At 40.1% G+C, this 18804-nt stretch overlaps 1 protein-coding gene across 5 annotated transcripts in view; it reads right to left on the bottom strand.

The window, feature by feature from the left end:
* DMXL1 (Dmx like 1) overlaps window positions 1–18804 on the bottom strand; it is a 133213-nt gene that overhangs the window by 75178 nt on the left and 39231 nt on the right. For 3 of the 5 annotated variants that reach the window (XM_084833929.1, XM_084833932.1, XM_084833934.1), the window contains 12 exons: window positions 18512–18677; window positions 15682–15894; window positions 14057–14310; window positions 13307–13961; window positions 13040–13161; window positions 11673–11762; window positions 11333–11435; window positions 10180–10254; window positions 7534–7650; window positions 2786–3007; window positions 826–2481; window positions 50–160 (listed from right to left, as the gene is read on the bottom strand). In XM_084833929.1, the coding sequence (XP_084690055.1) occupies window positions 50–160; window positions 826–2481; window positions 2786–3007; window positions 7534–7650; window positions 10180–10254; window positions 11333–11435; window positions 11673–11762; window positions 13040–13161; window positions 13307–13961; window positions 14057–14310; window positions 15682–15894; window positions 18512–18677 (3784 nt within the window). The remainder of the gene's footprint in view (window positions 1–49; window positions 161–825; window positions 2482–2785; window positions 3008–7533; window positions 7651–10179; window positions 10255–11332; window positions 11436–11672; window positions 11763–13039; window positions 13162–13306; window positions 13962–14056; window positions 14311–15681; window positions 15895–18511; window positions 18678–18804) is intronic. The other 2 variants (XM_084833930.1, XM_084833933.1) reach the window with 1 other exon arrangement.

The raw sequence follows: 18804 nt of genomic DNA, 5'->3' as shown, positions 1-18804 counted from the left end.
CTAAAAACACTGCCTTTGACAGTATTAGATTCAAAGAAGAAAACATTACCTTGGTGAAGTAATTGGGCTCTGTGAGCAGGTGGCAGTGAAGTTGTCATAAACGTGTGAAGACGGACAGCCAAAAGAAATTTCAAACCACATTCATCAAGTGTTTCTCCTCCTATGAATAAAGATTCGGTCTATATAATTTAATTATCTAAAGAAAATTATATGACTTCATTTGCTAAAATTTTCATAATTTAATTTTTGGATTATGAAAACTATATCCAGTCTTATATGGCACAGAGTTTCACAATAGAGGGAAGCTATTTTCTGTGTATAGCAAAAACTGATGTGCAAGCAATCAAGAACTGCTGGAATTTAACCATGTGCAACATCATAGTATTCATTAATATGCTCATTAAGCAACATGCACAATTAAAACCCTACAGAATTTTAATGGAGGGGGGTATTCAGTACATGTTTGTGTTGTGTATTACTTCCAGAAGTGATATATTCTTGATGCAAAGAAGCTGAAGGTTGTACCATTAATACTGCAATACAAGATAGCTTGCAAAGTTATACAGTCTCAGTACAACAGTAAATAGCTGAGGATGACTCTCTCCTTCTTTGCCTCCAAGTTCCAAGAACTAAAGCAAAAGCTGTAGCTGGTCTATTTGATTCATAGACTGAAATACTTCAATAAAATGAGTAACATATCAAGCATGAATATCCAAGTGAGTAAATAAATTATCTGAAACAACATTTTCAGAAGCTGAAAATCCTATACAAATGTGTAGATTAGAACACAAATGGAAAAACTGAATTCATCATTAGAAAGCTTACCCTTGCTTCTGTCTCTGCTTTCTCCTATATCAGTACTGGTAATGGAAATTGTATCAACCAAGGCCATCAATGACATCTGCTCCATCCTGGTAAGACCTGGTAAGCTAGAGTGAAGCAAGTGACGAGAAAGAACTTGGGCATGCTCTGGTCCAAAATAAGTTGGGCTGTACTGAGAAAGATCAATAACTTTTGGCTTTTTATCTTCCTCATCTACTTCAAACATAGTCAGATCATCTGTATGTAGGCTGGAATTCTGAAAAAGGTCCTCATAGTTTTCATCTGTCGCATCATGTTTCTTAAGGTTTCTTTGGTTATTAGACTTCTCCGTACAAATGTATGAACATTCCTCATCTGCGGCAAGCAATGCATATAAAGGAAGTGGCGGAACAGAGTCTATTTCTGTATAGTCTGTAATCGCATATCTGCTAAATGTCATAGGGTCCCGTGTACTGCTCCCACTAGCACAGATTGAGAGAGATCGGTACCGCTTTTCATGGTCAGGATCATTTATGGCAATAACTTCTCCGGCAATGCATTTAACAAGATGAGACAGAATGGCCTTTGCTCTACGTACTTTTCCTAGATCCATGAGCTCTAAAAGTTGTAGAGGATGGTACTGAGGTAAAGTAGGACATAATGAATGAGCTGCTTCAAAGAGACCAGAATCTTCCATCTCCAGTGACAGATCAAATGCAGTTCGTTTCCCACTAAGTTTCTGAGCAAGACTTGTCATGGATCTGGTTAATGTTCGCTTTGGTGGGTGAATACCAGATGACTGACTTTGTTTCATTAAGCTTATTATGGATGGTGTACTCCCACTGTAAGAATCTGCAGTAATGGGCTCTTGCTTTGAAAGGGGCTGCCACTGTGAATAAACATGCATTTCACATTCCATCCCAACTACAAGGATGCCATCACGAACCCAAGATAAAGAAATAGGTAAAGGGGGTGAGCCTTCTACAGATGAAACTAAATCTACACATCGTAACAATATAAATCTAGATATGCACGAAGTTTTGGCATTTTCCCACACTGGCAGTACAAACATCTCGTTACCACTTTGTTCCTGCATCTTCCCAGCCAGCTGACCAAACATATAAAGCTTTGACCCAATACCTACTGTTAGGATATGTGAGCCATCTTCCCTAGACATCCAGTCTAAGTGAACCAAGTGCTTTATTCTCGGTGTTACGTTCTCATTCCCATCGACTGCTAAACTACTGTCAACCCCCAAAGAGTCCAATGTTAGGTTTAGTTCATCTAAATGAAGTGTTTGTTCCAAGATCCAACAAGAGCCTCCTGTAGATTCACATTCAAATATGCCAACATTCACCAAAAAGTCTTGAGAAGAACGACTGTTTTTGGATGGTGTTCGCTTATATGCCACAGCTAAACGATTTGTATGTGCACAGCTAATTTCAAGAGGCATGCCTGGCACGTTAAGAGCACTACTACTAAGAAGTCCATCTTCAATAAGTAATGGCCATTCTTCCCATATGTACATACCACTGTTTTCAGTACTCTCTGGTTCAGAAGCCACACCTGGCTCCACTGCCACTCTACACCTCCAAAACCTAACCTTACCATCTGAGCAAAATGTTGCAAGAAGATAAGGAGCACGGCATACTGGATAAATGGAAGAAGAACTCAAATGACCTAAAATTAAAAAGAAAAACCTTCAGGATACCAAAGATAAGAAATAAGATCTAGACTTATTTTTCAAGCTAAAATTTGAGAATTTTAAAAAAGCAATGTTTATTGCTAGATATAAAGTTCTTTAAATCCTACATTTTGATGTTTGCTGTAATACATGGTAAGATTTGAAAACTAATAACAATATTTGTTATTTTTAGAAGTACTCCTGCTTTGTAAATTATTAGGAAGACAATCTGAAAGTTAGGAAGTACAAGTAAACCCAAGGTCAATTCTCTTCTGCTCTGCTTTTTCATGATTTACAAACCTGCTGATGGTTTAATGCTTATTATCTCCACTCCTTCTGGTAAACTCAATTCTTGACTATAGACAATTTCTGAAGAAAGAGCAAGCTGGCTAGTACTCTGAAGGTTCTCTTTGCAGGCTTGATATTTCTTTGTAAAATAACAGTGGCGCTTCTCTTGATCTGGAGAAGAATAAAGCTCTTCTTGTGATGCTGCTTCTGATGCCTTTAAGTCATTTTTTTCATCTAAAAGAAGGGAACATTTTACTTAGAAGCACTACAAAATCTGTTTTATGAAAACGTTATAAAGATTCAGTAAATTCAAGATCTAGTCCCATCTTGGGATTTATGCTGACCTATTTAAGCAACATAAACTTAACATGTCTGTGAGATTGTGGTAATGCAACAGCTACCATGCTTTAATGCAGAAGGAAATGGCAACCCACTCCAGTATTCTTGCCAAGAAAACCCCATGGAACATATCACAAGGCTAAAAGATATGACGCCAGAAGATGAGCCCCTCAGGTCGGAAGGTGTCCAATATACTACTGGGGAAGAGCAGAGGGAATTTCCAAATAGCGCCAGAAAGAGTGAAGCGGCTGGGCCAAAGCCGAAAGGACACTCAGCTGTGGATGTGTCTGGTGGTGAAAAGAAAGTCCGATGCTGTAAAGAACAATATTGTCTAGGAACCTGGAATGTCAGATCAATGAATCAAGGTAAGCTGGAGGTGGTCAAACATGAGATGGCAAGATTGAACATCGACATCTTGGGAATCAGCGAACTAAAATGGACAAGCATGGGCGAATTTAATTTAGGTGACCATTGTATCTACTACTGTGGGCAAGAATCCCTTAGAAGAAATGGAGTAGCACTCATAGTCAACAAAAGGGTGGGAAAAGCAGTACTGGGGTACAATCTCAAAAACGATAGAATGATCTCAGTACGAATCCAAGGCAAACCATTCAACATCACAGTAATTCAAGTCTATGCCCCAACCACTGAGGCCGAAGAAGCTGAGGTTGATCGGTTCTATGAAGACTACAACACCTTCTAGAACTAACACCAAAAAAAGATGTCCTCTTCATCATAGGGGATTGGAATGCTAAAGTAGGAAGTCAAGAAATCACCAAGATAACAGGCAAGCATGGCCTTGGTGTACAAAATGAAGCAGGACAAAGGCTAATAGAGTTTTGCCAAGAGAACACGCTGATCAGAGCAAACACTCTTTTCCAACAGCACAAGCGGCGACTCTACACATGGACATCACCAGATGGTCAATATCGAAATCAGATTGATTATGTCCTTTGCAGCCAAAGATGGAGAAGCTCTATACAGTCAGTAAAAACAAGACCTGGAGCTGACTGTGGCTCAGATCATGAGCTTCTTACTGAAAAATTTCGGCTGAAATTGAAGAATGTAGGGAAAACCACTAAACCATTCAGGTATGACCTAAATCATATCCCTTATGAATATACAGCAGAGGTGACGAATAGATTTAAGGGATTAGATCTGATAGACAGAGTGCCTGAGGAACTATGGATGGAGGTCCGTAACATTGTTCAGGAGGCAGCAACTCAATCCATCCCAAAGAAAAATAAATGTAAGAAAGCAAAGTAGCTGTCTGATGGGGCTTTACAAGTAGCTGAGGAAAGGGAAGCGAAAAGCAAGGGAGAAAGGGGAAGATATAGCCAACTGAATGCAGAGTTCCAGAGAATAGCAAGGAGAGACAAGAAGGCCTTCTTAAATGAACAATGCAAAGAAATCGAGGAAAACAATAGAATGGGAAAGACTAGAGATCTTTTCAAGAAAATCGGAGATCTCAAAGGAACGTTTTGTGCAAAGACGGGCATGATAAAGGACAAAGAAGGCAGGGACCTAACAGAAGCAGATGAGATTAAGAAGAGGTGGAAAGAATACACAGAAGAACTATACAGGAAAGATCTGAATGTCCCTGATAGCCATGATAGTGTGGTCACTGAACTTGAGCTGGACATCCTAGAGAGTGAAGTCAAGTGGGCCTTACGAAGCATTACTAACAACAAAGCTAGTGGAGATGACAGTATTCCAGCTGAGCTATTTAAGATCCTAAAAGATGATGCTGTTAAAGTGCTGCACTCAATATGCCAACAAATTTGGAACACTCAATAGTGGAAACAAGACTGGAAAAGGTCAGTTTACATTCCAATTCCTAAGAAGGGCAATGCCAAAGAGTGTTCAAACTACCGTACAATTGCACTCATTTCACATGCCAGCAAGGTGATGCTCAAAATCCTACAAGCTAGGCTTCAGCAGTATGTGAACCGAGAACTACCGGAAGTACAAGCTGGGTTTCAAAGATGCAGGGGAACTAGAGATCAAATCGCCAACATTCGCTGCATCATGGAGAAAGCAAGAGAATTCCAGAAAAATGTCTATTTCTGCTTCATTGACTACGCTAAAGCCTTTGATTGTGTGGATCACAACAAACTGTGGCAAATTCTTAAAGAGATGGGAGTGCCTGACCACCTTACCTGTTTCCTGAGAAACCTGTATGAGGGTCAAGAAGCAACAGTAAGAACCAGACATGGAACAACTGACTGGTTCAAAATTGGGAAAGGAGTACAACAAGGCTGTATATTGTCGCCTGCTTATTTAATGTATATGCAGAGTACATCATGAGAAACGCCGGGATGGATAAATCACAGGTTGGAATTAAGAATGCCAGAAAGCCTAATGGCAGAAAGCAAAGAGGATCTAAAGAGCCTCTTGTTGAGGGTGAAAGTGGAGAGTGCAAAAGCTGGTTTGAAACTCAGCATTAAAAAAACGAAGATCATGGCATCTGGCCCCATCACTTCCTGGCATATAGAAGGGGAAGAAATGGAAGCAGTGACAGATTTTATTTTCTTGGGCTCCAAGATCACCGCACACGGTGACTGTAGCCATGAAATTAAAAGATGCTTGCTCCTTGGGAGGAAAGCTATGGCAAACCTAGGCAGCGTAGTAAGAAGCAGAGACGTCACCTTGCCGACAAAGATTCGTATAATTAAAGCTATGGTTTTCCCAGTAGCAAGGTATGGCTGTGGAGCTGGACTATAAGGAAGGCTGAGCGCGGAAGAATTGATGCTTTCGAACTGTGGTGCTGGAGAAGACTCTTACGAGTGCCCTGGACTGCAAGGAGGTCAAATCAGTCCATCCTAAAGGAAATCAACTCTGACTGCTTATTGGAAGGACAGATACTGAAGCTGGAGCTCAAATATTTTGGCCACCTAATGAGAAGAGAAAACTCACTGGAAAAGACTCTGATGTTGGGAAAGATTGAAGGCCAAAGGAGAAGGGGACGGCAGAGGATGAGATGGCTAGATAGCATCACTGATGCAACAAATATGAATTTGAGCACACTCCGGGAGGGAGCGGAGGACAGGAAGGCCTGGCACGCTATGGTTCATGGGGTCACGAAGAGTCAGACACAACTGAACGACTGAACAACAACAACACCATGCTTTACATATCTGTTGGTACAGGAAGTCTTACAACTAAAGTGTTAAAACTTATTGTTTAGTATTGTAGTATTCTGTGAATTAGGTTTCTATTAATGACACTACATTGGCAAGGAACAATCCTTATGGTTTTCAGCTTCCCAACATGGCTAACTGTGTATTGTAACTACATAGGAAGAACACGCAGACCATGAACTTCCCTTTGCTCACTATCTCCAAACTACAACTTGCTCTAATAGTCAAATTAGTTATGCTGTTAGAACATGTTTCTTTCAGATGTGGGAGAATCAGATTTGGGGAGAGTAACGAAGAGGTTGTAAGGATGTGGCGGGGGGAGGGGCAGGTCAAGATCCATGTATTTACAACCCCCTTCCTATTGACAGCAATGGGGGTGGGAGGATTAGCTATGCCACCTCCAGGGCTGGCATAGCTGATAGGGATCCAAAGCTGGCTCATCCCCACTCCCATCCATGGAACACCCCATTTCAGGGCTTTCCACCTGCTATTACCAGTGGCAGTTTTCCACACACCCAGGCACAGCAGAGCCCCTACCCCCAACCCACTGGCAGGGCTTGTGTCTGTGGGCCAAGGCCAGAAGACAGACACCAATGCATCATGCTAACTCCCTCCAGCCATCAGAGTTGCAGGGATCAGGATTGCACACTAAAACACTGCTCACGTATGGTGAAAAATTGGATAGCCCTGCGCAAGTTACAGAAAATCTGAAAGTAATTGTAAGGTATTTCTTGCACAGAAAATATTATGCCATGTACAGCATCTTGCAGAATGCAATACTTTACTCCAAAGAATGCTGCCATATTGATTTGATTAAGTTAGTGTCACCAAGCAAATATTAACTGCTTTTAAGCTTCTTTTTTTATACTAGGCAACACTCAATCAGCCAGGTTAAGAACTTCTGCATGCAATTAGTTTAAACAGAAGAGAGCTAAGTATGTGCTTAGTTGTCCTATTAAAATCTATGGGACTTAAAAGTGCGTCTCTTTGGCTAGAACTCGTCCATTGCTTCTTAGGTACAGACTCAAAAGTTTGTTTTCTTCACAAATATTTTCCACTAAAATTGCCCCAAACCAAACTTGGGAAGAGTCTGAGGCAAAGACAAATTCCATACTTGCGTACATTTGAAAAAGAATGCACAAAAATAGATCACAGAGCTACAACACTGCAGTAATACTAATATTTAACATATTGTACCCTGTCATAATCAAATGAGAAAATGAAGTATCCAAGAAATTAATGTGTTTCATATGATTTATATTACAAATATTAAGAACCTACCCACTGAGACTGGTATGGACTTCAAGTGCAATTTCCACATATGTAATAGTGAGTGGTTTTGAGTATATTCAATTACAATTAAATAGAATTTTTCAGAAAACCCATTTTTCTGATATCCTGTAAAAATAAAGATATTTTGTTTTTATTACAACATAACAATTTGTAATTGAAATAATTAATTACTATGTTATTCCCTTTGCTCTATTAAATGCTCTACCTCTTTTCCATCTACTCATCCCATGGAGGATACAAACCCCCTGAAAACTGAAGGCAGTTTTTGGATGGATGAGGGCAAACAAGGTGATCCACCTAGGACAGACATTGCGGAATGGGAGCCCTGCTGATCTAGATGGAAATTTGTAATTGGAACTGGATGGGGCTAGACTCCCTTAAAAGACCAAGTCTGCAGCTTGGGCGTCGTCCTGAATTTGGTGCAGTCTAAGGAGGCATAGGTGTATCAGTGGCCCCGAGTGCCTTTTACCAATTTAGGCCAATTTTCCAGCTACAACCCTATCTAGAGAAAGTAGGTCTTTTACACAAGCCCAGGTTACATTCAGACTAGATTATTGTAATATATTCTACATGAGGCTGTCTTTAGAGATGGTTCAGAAGTTTCAGTTGGTATAGAATGCAGTGACCTGATGCTTGTGGAGCCAGGTGGTCAGATAATATCATTTCTATTCTGTAACAGCTATGTTGGCTGCCTGTTTGTTCCTTCAAAGCCCTAAATGGTTTGGGGCCAACTTACTTGAAGAACTGCTTGCACCTATACAACCCTGTCCTGCCCCCAAGACTGGAAAGCCTTGCTTATGGACCTGCCATCAAGATGTATTCAGCTAGCAGAAACTAGAGAGAAGGGCTTTTCACTGGAGCCCTCATGTTTATGTAACTCCCCCCATGGAGAAATACACTTTGCCCCTATTTTGCAGGTTTTAAAGCAGGTTTTGAAGAAGTTTATTTCAACCTGCTTTTAACTAGTACTTATAGTGCTTTTGATTGTTTTAAATAGTTGCTACTCTAATGCTCTATTTTAAACTGCTTTTAATTAACATACATTGTTTTCTATATGTTTTAACTGTTGTGTCAATGTTTTATAATTATTTACAATGGGCTGTGACATAATATATTATCACAATTTTTATAGTATTGATGTTTCAAAATGATGCCTTGGGAGGGCTAGCCCTCAAATGAGGCATACAAACACAGAAAGTAAATAAATAAAAACATGTACAATTTATTTCAATGGGACCTACTCCTTAGTAAGAGGGAGAGGGCACAATTCTATGCACGCTCAGTTCAGAGTAATCCCCATTGAAATCAGTATGACTTAGGGCCAAACTAGAGATCATACTATATGAAAATCATCCCCCCATGCCCAGCACAGCTATTGACCTTAGGAAAAAAAGCAGTGTGGGTGTGTGTGCATGCGCACGAGAGAGAGAGAGAGAGAGAGAGAGAGGTATTTCATCAGGATCACAGCTGGGGAAGAAAGGGTAAAACATCCCCTTCCCATGTGCTGCAGTCCAGGTTATATTTTTATTTATTTTATTTTTATTTAAAACAATCTTTAGGTAGAACCCTGTCAAGGTGATATATAAAATAAAAATACAAAAATATACAAGATTGGATATCCCCTTTGCTCTTGCTATTAAAGTAACCTGACATATAGCATACAGCATCATGTTTAGTTTGGCCCTTACGTCCAAGTAAACATACATGGAATTGGGCTGCACTGCCTCAATCCAGTCTGTTAATGTATATATAAATGATTACTCATGTTGTGACAATGCAGCACTGCTGAATAGTAGCTTTAATCTATACATGCCTCTAGCATCTTCACATTCTGAGGAATTTAAAACAGCAGCCCTAAATGTGGCAAAGGGTACTGCTATTTGGTATAAGGAAACAAAAGGCCACATGTTTAGATTTCCCATTTAAGATTTTCTGGTGGTAATTACATGATAACATTCTGAGGTGACAGACTATTTCAGATCATAGGTGAGATTCAATTTTTGAATTTTCCCTCATGTAATAAACTCTCTGGAAATAAAATAAAAAAAACTAACACAACAAAGGGTAACTGCTTCCAGGGAAGTGTTTTTTGTTTTTAAACTCAAAAGGAATGTTCAAAAATGGCACCTACCACTTACAGCCTGAAGTGGTACAGTCCATTCTACCACCTCAGGATTCTATCACGTCATTCTGTTATATATGTAGACCAGACCTTACACATCTTATTTTCTTTATTACTGGTAATAATAACTTGAATTTTCACACAAAGGACAGGATCCAACAGGGCGCTTATGCCCCCACTGATTCTCTTACTCCCCACCAATTCTGTTGTACAAGCAGCTTCCACCCTTTGCACAGCATCAATTTAGTGCTTCCAGGGCAACCTGAAACAAGTCACATAAGATAGCTCTGTTGACCTGCCTCCTTCCAGAAACAAGCATTTCCTCTTGTTCCAGGGCTTCCACAAGGCAGCAATAAATCCCCTTTGCATGAGTGGTGGGTAGGGAGTCAGAGAATTCTGCCACGGATCTCAGTGAGGCCGAATGCCAGTGCATTCAGCCCCCCTGAACTCCGTGGCGGAACGGCCTGCCACACCCCCGCCACCCCGTGGATCCCCCCCGGGACGTGACTTACCTGGGGCAGATGTTCCGGGCGGCAGCGGCGGCTGGTCTTCCGAGCAGCTGCCACCGCTGCCCTTTGCAGTCTTGTCTTGTAAAAAAAAAAAAAACAACGACGTGATATCATAGCCGGGTAAAAAAACCAACAACAACCGTGTACGCAAATGGCGGCAGCTACGGCCGCCACCATTTGCGTTCCTTATTTTTGGCCATCTTAGTCTACGTAAATATTTATGTAGACTATGACGGTGAAAATAAAGGGGAACGCAAATAGCGTAGCGGGCGCTATGAGCGTCCCTTTTTGATTCGCCGTTTTAGCCTACGTAACTAAAACGGTGAATCAAAAAGGGACGCAAATAGCATCCACTACGCTATTTGCGTTCCCCTTTATTTTTCGCCGTCATAGTCTACGTAAATATTGACGTAGATTAAGACGGCCAAAAATAAGGAACGCAAATGGCGGCGGCCGTAGCTGCCGCCATTTGCGTACGCGGGTTTTTGTTTTTTTTACCCAGAGCCCTCCGCGACCGGAAATCCGTCTGCAGGCGGCTCTGGCCTGGGCTTGGTCGGCTGCTCCGCGGAGCTGCCGCGGAGCACAGCCAGCCGTGAAGGATTCCGGGGGGAGGAACAGATTGCCTCCCCCCCTGTCGAGGATTCCGGGGGGAGGGACGGAACGCCTCCCCCCCACCATCAACAAAATCCGCAGAAAGGTAAGTGACTTTCGTACATCCCTAGGTGGGGCCCTCTGCTTGCAGAAGGGAACTGGCAGGGGCGTGAGTGCCCCACTGGACTCTGCCAAGCACCAGCCAAAATACAAAAAAAATAAAATTGAAAATTCACTTAGCATACAATTTCGGAAATAATTACTATTTTAAAAATACATAACAGCCCCACAAAAGTTCACATCCACAAGGTAGCTGTCAAAGATTTTCCATCCCAATGAACCCAGAAGACCAAATGACTTATTTCTCTCTAAAATATTAACAGAATGTTAGAAGCCTATGGCTCATGGGACAGAAATCCATTTAATTACCAGATCCTAGAATACAATCAGTTTTAGGGTCTCTGTTTTAGTAAAACCTCACAATATTAAATGCAATTCTACAAACCACACGAAGTGGTTATTACACAATCATCATCATTTCATACTAAACATATATATGCTTTACCAGAGTCAGGTAACATGGTCTTTTTTTCAGGCAGTCTATTCTCTGGGTTATTCAAAATGAATTCTTCTCGAAAAACGTGAAGTAACTGCATTTTCCCACCATGCTAAATTAAAAAAACATACACACACATGTAAATATAATATAGTGATTACAATATCACTGGCTGTCCGAAATACCAAGTTTTGATAGGGTATTTTGGATACAGTCCATTAAAATGCAAAGTTCTTTCTAGATTCAAGTTACATGGTTTCAGATAGGAAATCTTGAAAATAAGTAATACTTTGCTAGAGTTAGCGAAGAATATCTTGTTTCTGGGACTCAAAAGGTGCAAAAGCCTTACCAGCTCTGTAATGGGATCCAACTCTACAATGCATCCTGGTCTAGCTGTAGATTGTTGACTTATGATGTTGAAAACTTCTCCAACATATTTCTATAAGGTTAGTAACAAAGGTCAGTAGTTAACAATTTTGTAATAATAACATTCATTTTAGTCATCTTATTTCATAATGCATTGTCTGAACCTCAGCGTAATCAGATAGGATGTATGCAAAGGTGCTGCTACTTTCTCTGCGCATATCCTAGGGATGGTGATGGTACTTAACACTGTCCCTGTGTTTTTTTCTAATAAAAAGTATCACAGCTGTTTTCACACCCACAGAGTTTTTTTTAGCAAAGGAAACACCCCTTCCCCATCTCAAATTCAAAACTATCCATTAAAATAAAACACAAAAGTCGGGAATCATGTCTAATTGAGTCCTAGGACTTGTGCTTTTTTTTTACTGACAAACTATGAAGACAGCACATCTGCTCACCATTTAGGAAGCATGTAGAAGTAATTAAACCACCTAGTCGTAACCATCTAATCTTAAACTACCTGAATCCAGTCATTGCACTTTAGACAATTACAGGGCCACTGATGGTTTGCCTGAAAAAATACTTGATTTGTACTATCCGGAATTTCCATGCTTACCAAAATACTCAAAATGGATTTTATTAATTGTCTGAAGATAATTCCACATGTGCACTTTGGGGTTCCTTCTATCTGTATGGAGCTCTCCTCCACGCAGAATGACAAGAGAGTTGTGCGTGTTCATAAAAGTTACCATAATTAAATACTGGGTCAGTGGAAAGGAATGCAAAATGCTAGACAATTCAGGTTCCTTATACCTAGCAGTTCTTAAAGTAACAGCAGCTGGCACACACTACTACAATTCAGTTTCCAATTTCAGATGTTTGTTTGTTTATTTATTTATTTATTTATTTCTATACCGCCCAATAGCCGAAGCTCTCTGGGCAGTTCACCTGATTTGGTTAGGATGAAAATGCTTGCCCTAGGTAGGCAGGCAGGCAGCAGGTAGTATGATTAGAGCTTTTATAGTGCAGTAGTGGCACCATACAACATATATGCCAAACACGAAAGAGTGTTTCAACCAGTTGTCTCAAAGTTTCCATTCAGTTCAGTTTACCCAACAAGTTTATTATTATTAATTACATTTCTATACCGCCCAATAGCCAAAGCTCTCTTAAAAGTTAATAGAACATGTAACAAGTTGTTGAGATATTAATAAATTCCTTCAGAAATGCTATGCCACTGTAGATTTCATTTGTAACTCAAATTTAAGCATGCTTTGAATAGTTGCTCAAGTGAATTTAGCTGGCAACATTACTGAAATTATATAAGGCACACATCTGTTAGCTTTTACTTACAGAAATTCCTGGATTTGATAGTTCACAGAGAAGCTTTTTGGCATCTATTATAGCTTGATACAGTCTCAAATGTTGACCATCACTTGCAACAAAGCAAGCACTTGGTGAGTTACAGTATGCACCTAAAGGCAATTATGAACAGTCTGATTTAAATACAAAGAATAAAGGGTACCAATACATTCATCTAATATTTTTATTCAGATATCATTAAGAACTGTGTTTATACTGCAGCCTCCATAATTCTTATTTACAAGGAATAAAACTTACCTAAGCAATAGCTAGGTATTAGGGTAGGCAGCCATGCCACATTTGAAAAAGCAGATACATGAAGGGAATTTATTCGTGCAAGTTCAGAAACTCCACCAGAAAAAGATAGCGGCCCAACTGGATCAACTCTCCAAAGGATAAGTTCACTGTAAACAGCAGTGTGATCCTGCGATGTGCTTGCAGTGCCTTTACTGTGAAGCTTTGAGGGTGTCTCTTTTGTGCTATCAACAACTGGTGTCCCTATTGCATTATGATGAGAGGTTGTAAGTAGCAACGGAAGTACTGAATGACAAGCCAAGTCATTAAGATGGAAACGATGTCCACAATATCGTGATTTGTGGGAAATACTGAGTACAATTGAAAAAGCAGATTCCTCTGCAAAACTGACAAGCCATTGGTTTAGAGACCCATCTGCATGTTTGGAAATCATCATAACATTTGGAGTGAAGATGCTTAATTTTAAGCTGTTGGATGGTTTATTATGGCCTGAAGAGATTAACATAGAGCAGGAATGCCCAAGGCTAGATGGTTTTTGTTTGCCTTGTTGAAGAGCAAGGTCAACGTTCTTGGTACAAGCATACATCACTATACTTCTGCAAAGCGAATTTGCATCACCAGTAGGAAAGGCTACAGGGATCCTTGAAACAAATGACACCTAAACATATTTTTGTAAAGGGGAGAGAAAGAAGAATTAGAATCAAATTAAACTTCAAAACTACTTTATTATTTTATTAAGAAAAGTCACAATACCTGTACTTGGCGAAACATGCCTGGCTGGTATTCATCTAACCAATCAACATGCCATACTAGCAATGATCCATCCATAGGATGAATACTAAACAACATGTCTGCATTTTTATTCCATTCAGACAGCTGTACTTCAATCTCATGATCAATGACAGCAGAAGATAAGGGAACACAGCCTGGATTTGGAACTGGTTTTTCATCAGTAAGTTCTCTCTGTTCTTGATTTCCTTTCTGATCTTCACTATTGTCATCAGTTTCTGTGGAATAAAAAGAAGTTACTAGAAATTTACACATTAAAACCATACTTACAGTTATAGGTAACATGATGGGGGGGGGGCATTTTCTATAACAAATAATTCTAATAAAACTGGCATCGCCTATACTCATACAATGTGTCAGATATTCAAACTGAATATTCTCAATTTACAAACTAGGTTTAGAAAACCCATTTTCCCCCAAAATCCCTGAATACGTGCTGGAAAGCTGTACCCATTGACCTTTCCTTATTTGAGAGAAGCCAGACATAAAATCTGTAAAAATCCACTATTATATCACACAGTTCAAAACAGAGGAATATTCACATAATATAGTATAGCATATGGCTAATGCACAGCACAATCCTATACATCTTTATTCAGAAGTAAGCTCCACTGAGTTTAATAGGGCTTATTCACAGGTAATTGGGTATATGAGTGTAGGTACAGCTCATCAGGCACTTCAAAAGGTTCTTATAGGGATGAAACCAAACGGTCTTGAATTACGTTGAATTAATAGTTTATTGGTCAATGCAACTTCTTATTTGTGAGTAGCATTTATCCCAGCTTACTACAAGCTTTGGGTTTTTTGCACAATAACATTTGTACAATCCTTGAAAAACATGCCTGTGAAATTAAAATGTTTAAGAGCAGTAGGTTCAACAGAAATCGGAACTCTTGATAGCAGATGTATGTGCATGCATGTATGTACTATGACCACTTAGCTGTCCAAACTGCTTGAAAGATTTAGTGCTTATAACCATCTGGGATCTACAGTATGCTTAAGAATCAGTTCCTCCTGAAGTAACTTTGTGATTTAACGGCTTTACTTCATTAGAAATGCTTTGTTTTTTCTTTGCTATAATGTCTCCTGATCTTTTCTCTTGGGATCTCTAAGTGTCATTTTAGTTTCACAAAACCTTTTGTGGTGTGGTAAGGTAAGGTAACATTGGTTTGCCCAAACTCACCTAATACAAGTCACTTTACACTATGCTGGGTATAGCAGTGTTCTATATAAGCCATGGGAAAGTGACATGTGTTCTAACAGAGCCATGCCTACATGAGATTATTTCTTGCTCTGTGAGTACGGAGTGTCCAATTTAGAAAGATTATGGGGAATTATTCAAAATATAGATGGTCATGGCTTCAAGAATTAAGATATGTACATACATTAGACTCTAGCCCAACTGGGACTGCCTTTAAGTGTGTATCTTTAATTTTTCTAGAAACAATCCAAACAGATTAAAAAATCGGTTTCAATTATGTAACGTTCAAAATATTGGCTAAGCCATACAGTTGTTTAATATTTAGTTTCTATTCCAGAATTAACGTTTTCTTTAAAAGGGTTAGATATACCAATAGCATGCACTTTACCTCCATCAGATTTTATATCCATCTGATTAGATTCTTCAGTGCTGGCCTCTGAAGAAATATGCTCAAAGTTCTTTTTAAGCTGTTGTAAAAAGACTTCCATTGATAGGGTAAAATGCAATTCTTTATTATTTAGCCAGTGCACGACAAAAGGCCCACTTTTTTCTTCACTTTCACTAAGACTCAGAGACATGATGGAAGGGAGCAAAGGAATGTCTGCAAGCAAAAATGTAAATTTGTATTTAAATCAGGAAGTAACACATATTTAGATCATTTTCTCTTTTTATTCACTCAAATCTACCTATAATAAAGATGGACATAAACACACATCCACTGGAATCACAGGACAATTAATCCTATCCTCTTTTTCACCAGCAGACACAAAAGGAGAGACTTTTGCCACATTCTTTAACAGAGTCCTATCTCTGTTTAGCAGGGCAAAGTCATTCACAGGACTATGAATAACTAACTTGGGCTCCAACCAGCATCATGAGAGTAGATTTCCACTCAAGCAATGGGACTTTCCCTTCCTCTGTTCCCCTGCATCTCCCCACACATCCTGCAAATCTGCTCCAGAGTGTCTCTCAACCCTCCAGAGCTAATTTGGGAGGCACACAAGGGTTGCATAGCGAAGGGGGAATCTGTTCTGCCAAAGTGTCTATTCCACTGAAGCATGGACACCACTGGATATAAGGTCCTAAGACCATCATTGCTGCAGGCCTTTGCTGAAACATAAGAAGTTGTGGCAATTACACTACTATGCAATAAAGCATAGATTGAAGCTATACATCTATTTCTTTAGTACTAAAGCATATCTAAAGTTAAATATAGATCCCCTCCCCCTCAGCAAAAAACCCTCCCAATACAAATCTCAAAGACTCATGGTTGAAATCCAACGGGCTCTTTTAGGTGCACCTCAAGATTTGGGACATGCCACTGGGAATTTTGGCTTTTTCTTTGAACAGCAGAACCCTACATTATAAAGTAAAGTGCTTTTGAAATTCCCTTCATTTTCCAAAGAGGTTTTGCCATGCAGCATGTGGAAGGCCTGCTATTTGAGAAACAAAGCCCCTTCGGGTGTGCAAAATTAAATATGTTGTCCTTTGAGTATTGGCTATTAAAAATAACTGCTCTTCAACTATTACAATAGTAATAATTTTTACTTCAACATGTTTCCTTAAAACATTCCATCAACTAGTCTACTTAAATATATTGTGCTTCAGTGTATCTGTACATCACTTCGAGTACTCATTGAGCAGAGGAGAAATTCAATAATATACTGAACAGAGTAATATCTCATCTGATTCTTCAGTGCCAGAGGCTGAACAGCCACCCACTCACCTCAACAATTACACATGTAACTTATAACCATCTAATACAACATAGCTTGGAATTGTAACTAATACGATAACTAGGGATGTACGAAAGTCACTTACCTTTTCGCAGCTTGGCTTCACGGTGGGGGGGGGAGGTGCTTAGCTTTTCCCCCCGAAGTTCAGGCAAAGGGGGGGAGGCTTCCTGCCTCGCCCGGCCGAAATTCAGGCCGGAGGGGAGGCTTCCCGCCTCGCCCGGCTGAAATTCAGGCTGGGGAGAAGCGCCCCGTCTCCCCGGCCGCGAAACAAAAAGTAAAAAAAAAAAGAAGACCCCGTGATAGGCTACGTGATGATTTACGTAGCCTATCACGGCTAGATTTCCAAAGTCACCCGTGATAGGCTACGTAAATCGTCACGGAGCCTATCACGGGTGACGTTGGAAAAAAAAAAAGCGCGTACGCAAATGGCGGCAGCCCACGGGCGCCGCCATTTGCGTTCCTTATTTTAGCACATCTAGCCTACGTAAAGATTTATGTAGACTACGGCGAAAATAAGGGCAATGCAAATAGCGTGCCCTTATTTTCGTCGTAGTCTATGTAAATCTTTACGTAGACTAGATGTGCCAAAATAAGGAACGCAAATGGCGGCGCCCGTGGGCCGCCGCCATTTGCATACACGCTTTTTTTTTTCTTTTTCAAAGTCACCTGTGATAGGCTACGTGACGATTTACGTAGCCTATCACAGCTGACTTTGGAAATCTAGCCGTGATAGGCTACGTAAATCGTTACGTAGCCTATCACGGGTTTTTTTTTTTACTTTCGTTTTTTTTTTTTGCAATGGCAGCGGTGGCAGCCGGTCAGGAGACCGGCCGCTGCCCCCGCCCGCGCCGAACCGCCGCCAAACCGCCACCGGGACCCGACGCCGGGAGGGACATTCGCCAAAGTTAAGTCCCATCCCGGGGGGGGGGCGGAGAATTTCACCGCCGATTTCGGGGGGCCGAATGCGTTGGCGCTTGGCCCCCCGAAGATTCGGGGAGAAATTCTCCGCCATCCCTAACGATAACCAAAATCTATGTGGCTTACATAGCCTAGTTTTATTTGATAGTTAGCAAGAGAGATCAGTTACATTATTTCTCTCCCACATCACACTCCAATTTGGATCAGTCTGATCTTTGGTCAATCTAAATTGCCTCCACTGTCTTAATCCAGTTAACATTGATTATTTTCTGTTAATAATCTGCAGTGACAGACAACATTCATGATCTGAAACCATGCTAGGATTTGCATCAGAATTCATCAAATTCTCATGGCATAATTATATTCCTCTTGCAGCAGTTTTGAAACAAAGACTGTTTGTAAACATTGTGTTATATCCAATGTAAGTCTAACTTCATTTCCATTAATTCCAATGGGTCTACTTTAAGTAGGACTAATATTGGATACAACCCATTATAAAAAATGTCTTATACAGGAAAATCTGAGTAGCGCCCACTTATACTACAAGTCTGCATTCTTCATCACCTGTGGCTGGATTGATGCTGGCAGCAATATGAAAGTGGCAAAGTGCATTTGATTGCAGTGGAGTGTTTCGATGAACTTCATGAGGATCTTGCTGATGTGGCAAGTATCCAGTATGTGCAAGTGCTATTGATCTTCTTCTTCCCCGTCGAAAGGGCTTTAGATTTAACTGTGGGGAGTTTGAATACTGTAAATCTGTTCATATAAAATATTCAAATGCAGAAAAAAAATATTTTCTACAATTTTTTATCTGTACAATGAAACATTCATTTTAACAGCATTTGAACATCATTTCA

This window comes from Heloderma suspectum, chromosome 2, assembly GCF_057233095.1.
Source record: "Heloderma suspectum isolate Gila_16-S chromosome 2, 16-S_ref, whole genome shotgun sequence".
In the NCBI taxonomy this organism is placed as follows: Eukaryota; Metazoa; Chordata; class Lepidosauria; order Squamata; family Helodermatidae; genus Heloderma; species Heloderma suspectum.
The sequence above is the reverse complement of the archived record's forward strand: the minus strand, read 5'-3'. Positions and strand labels throughout refer to the sequence as shown.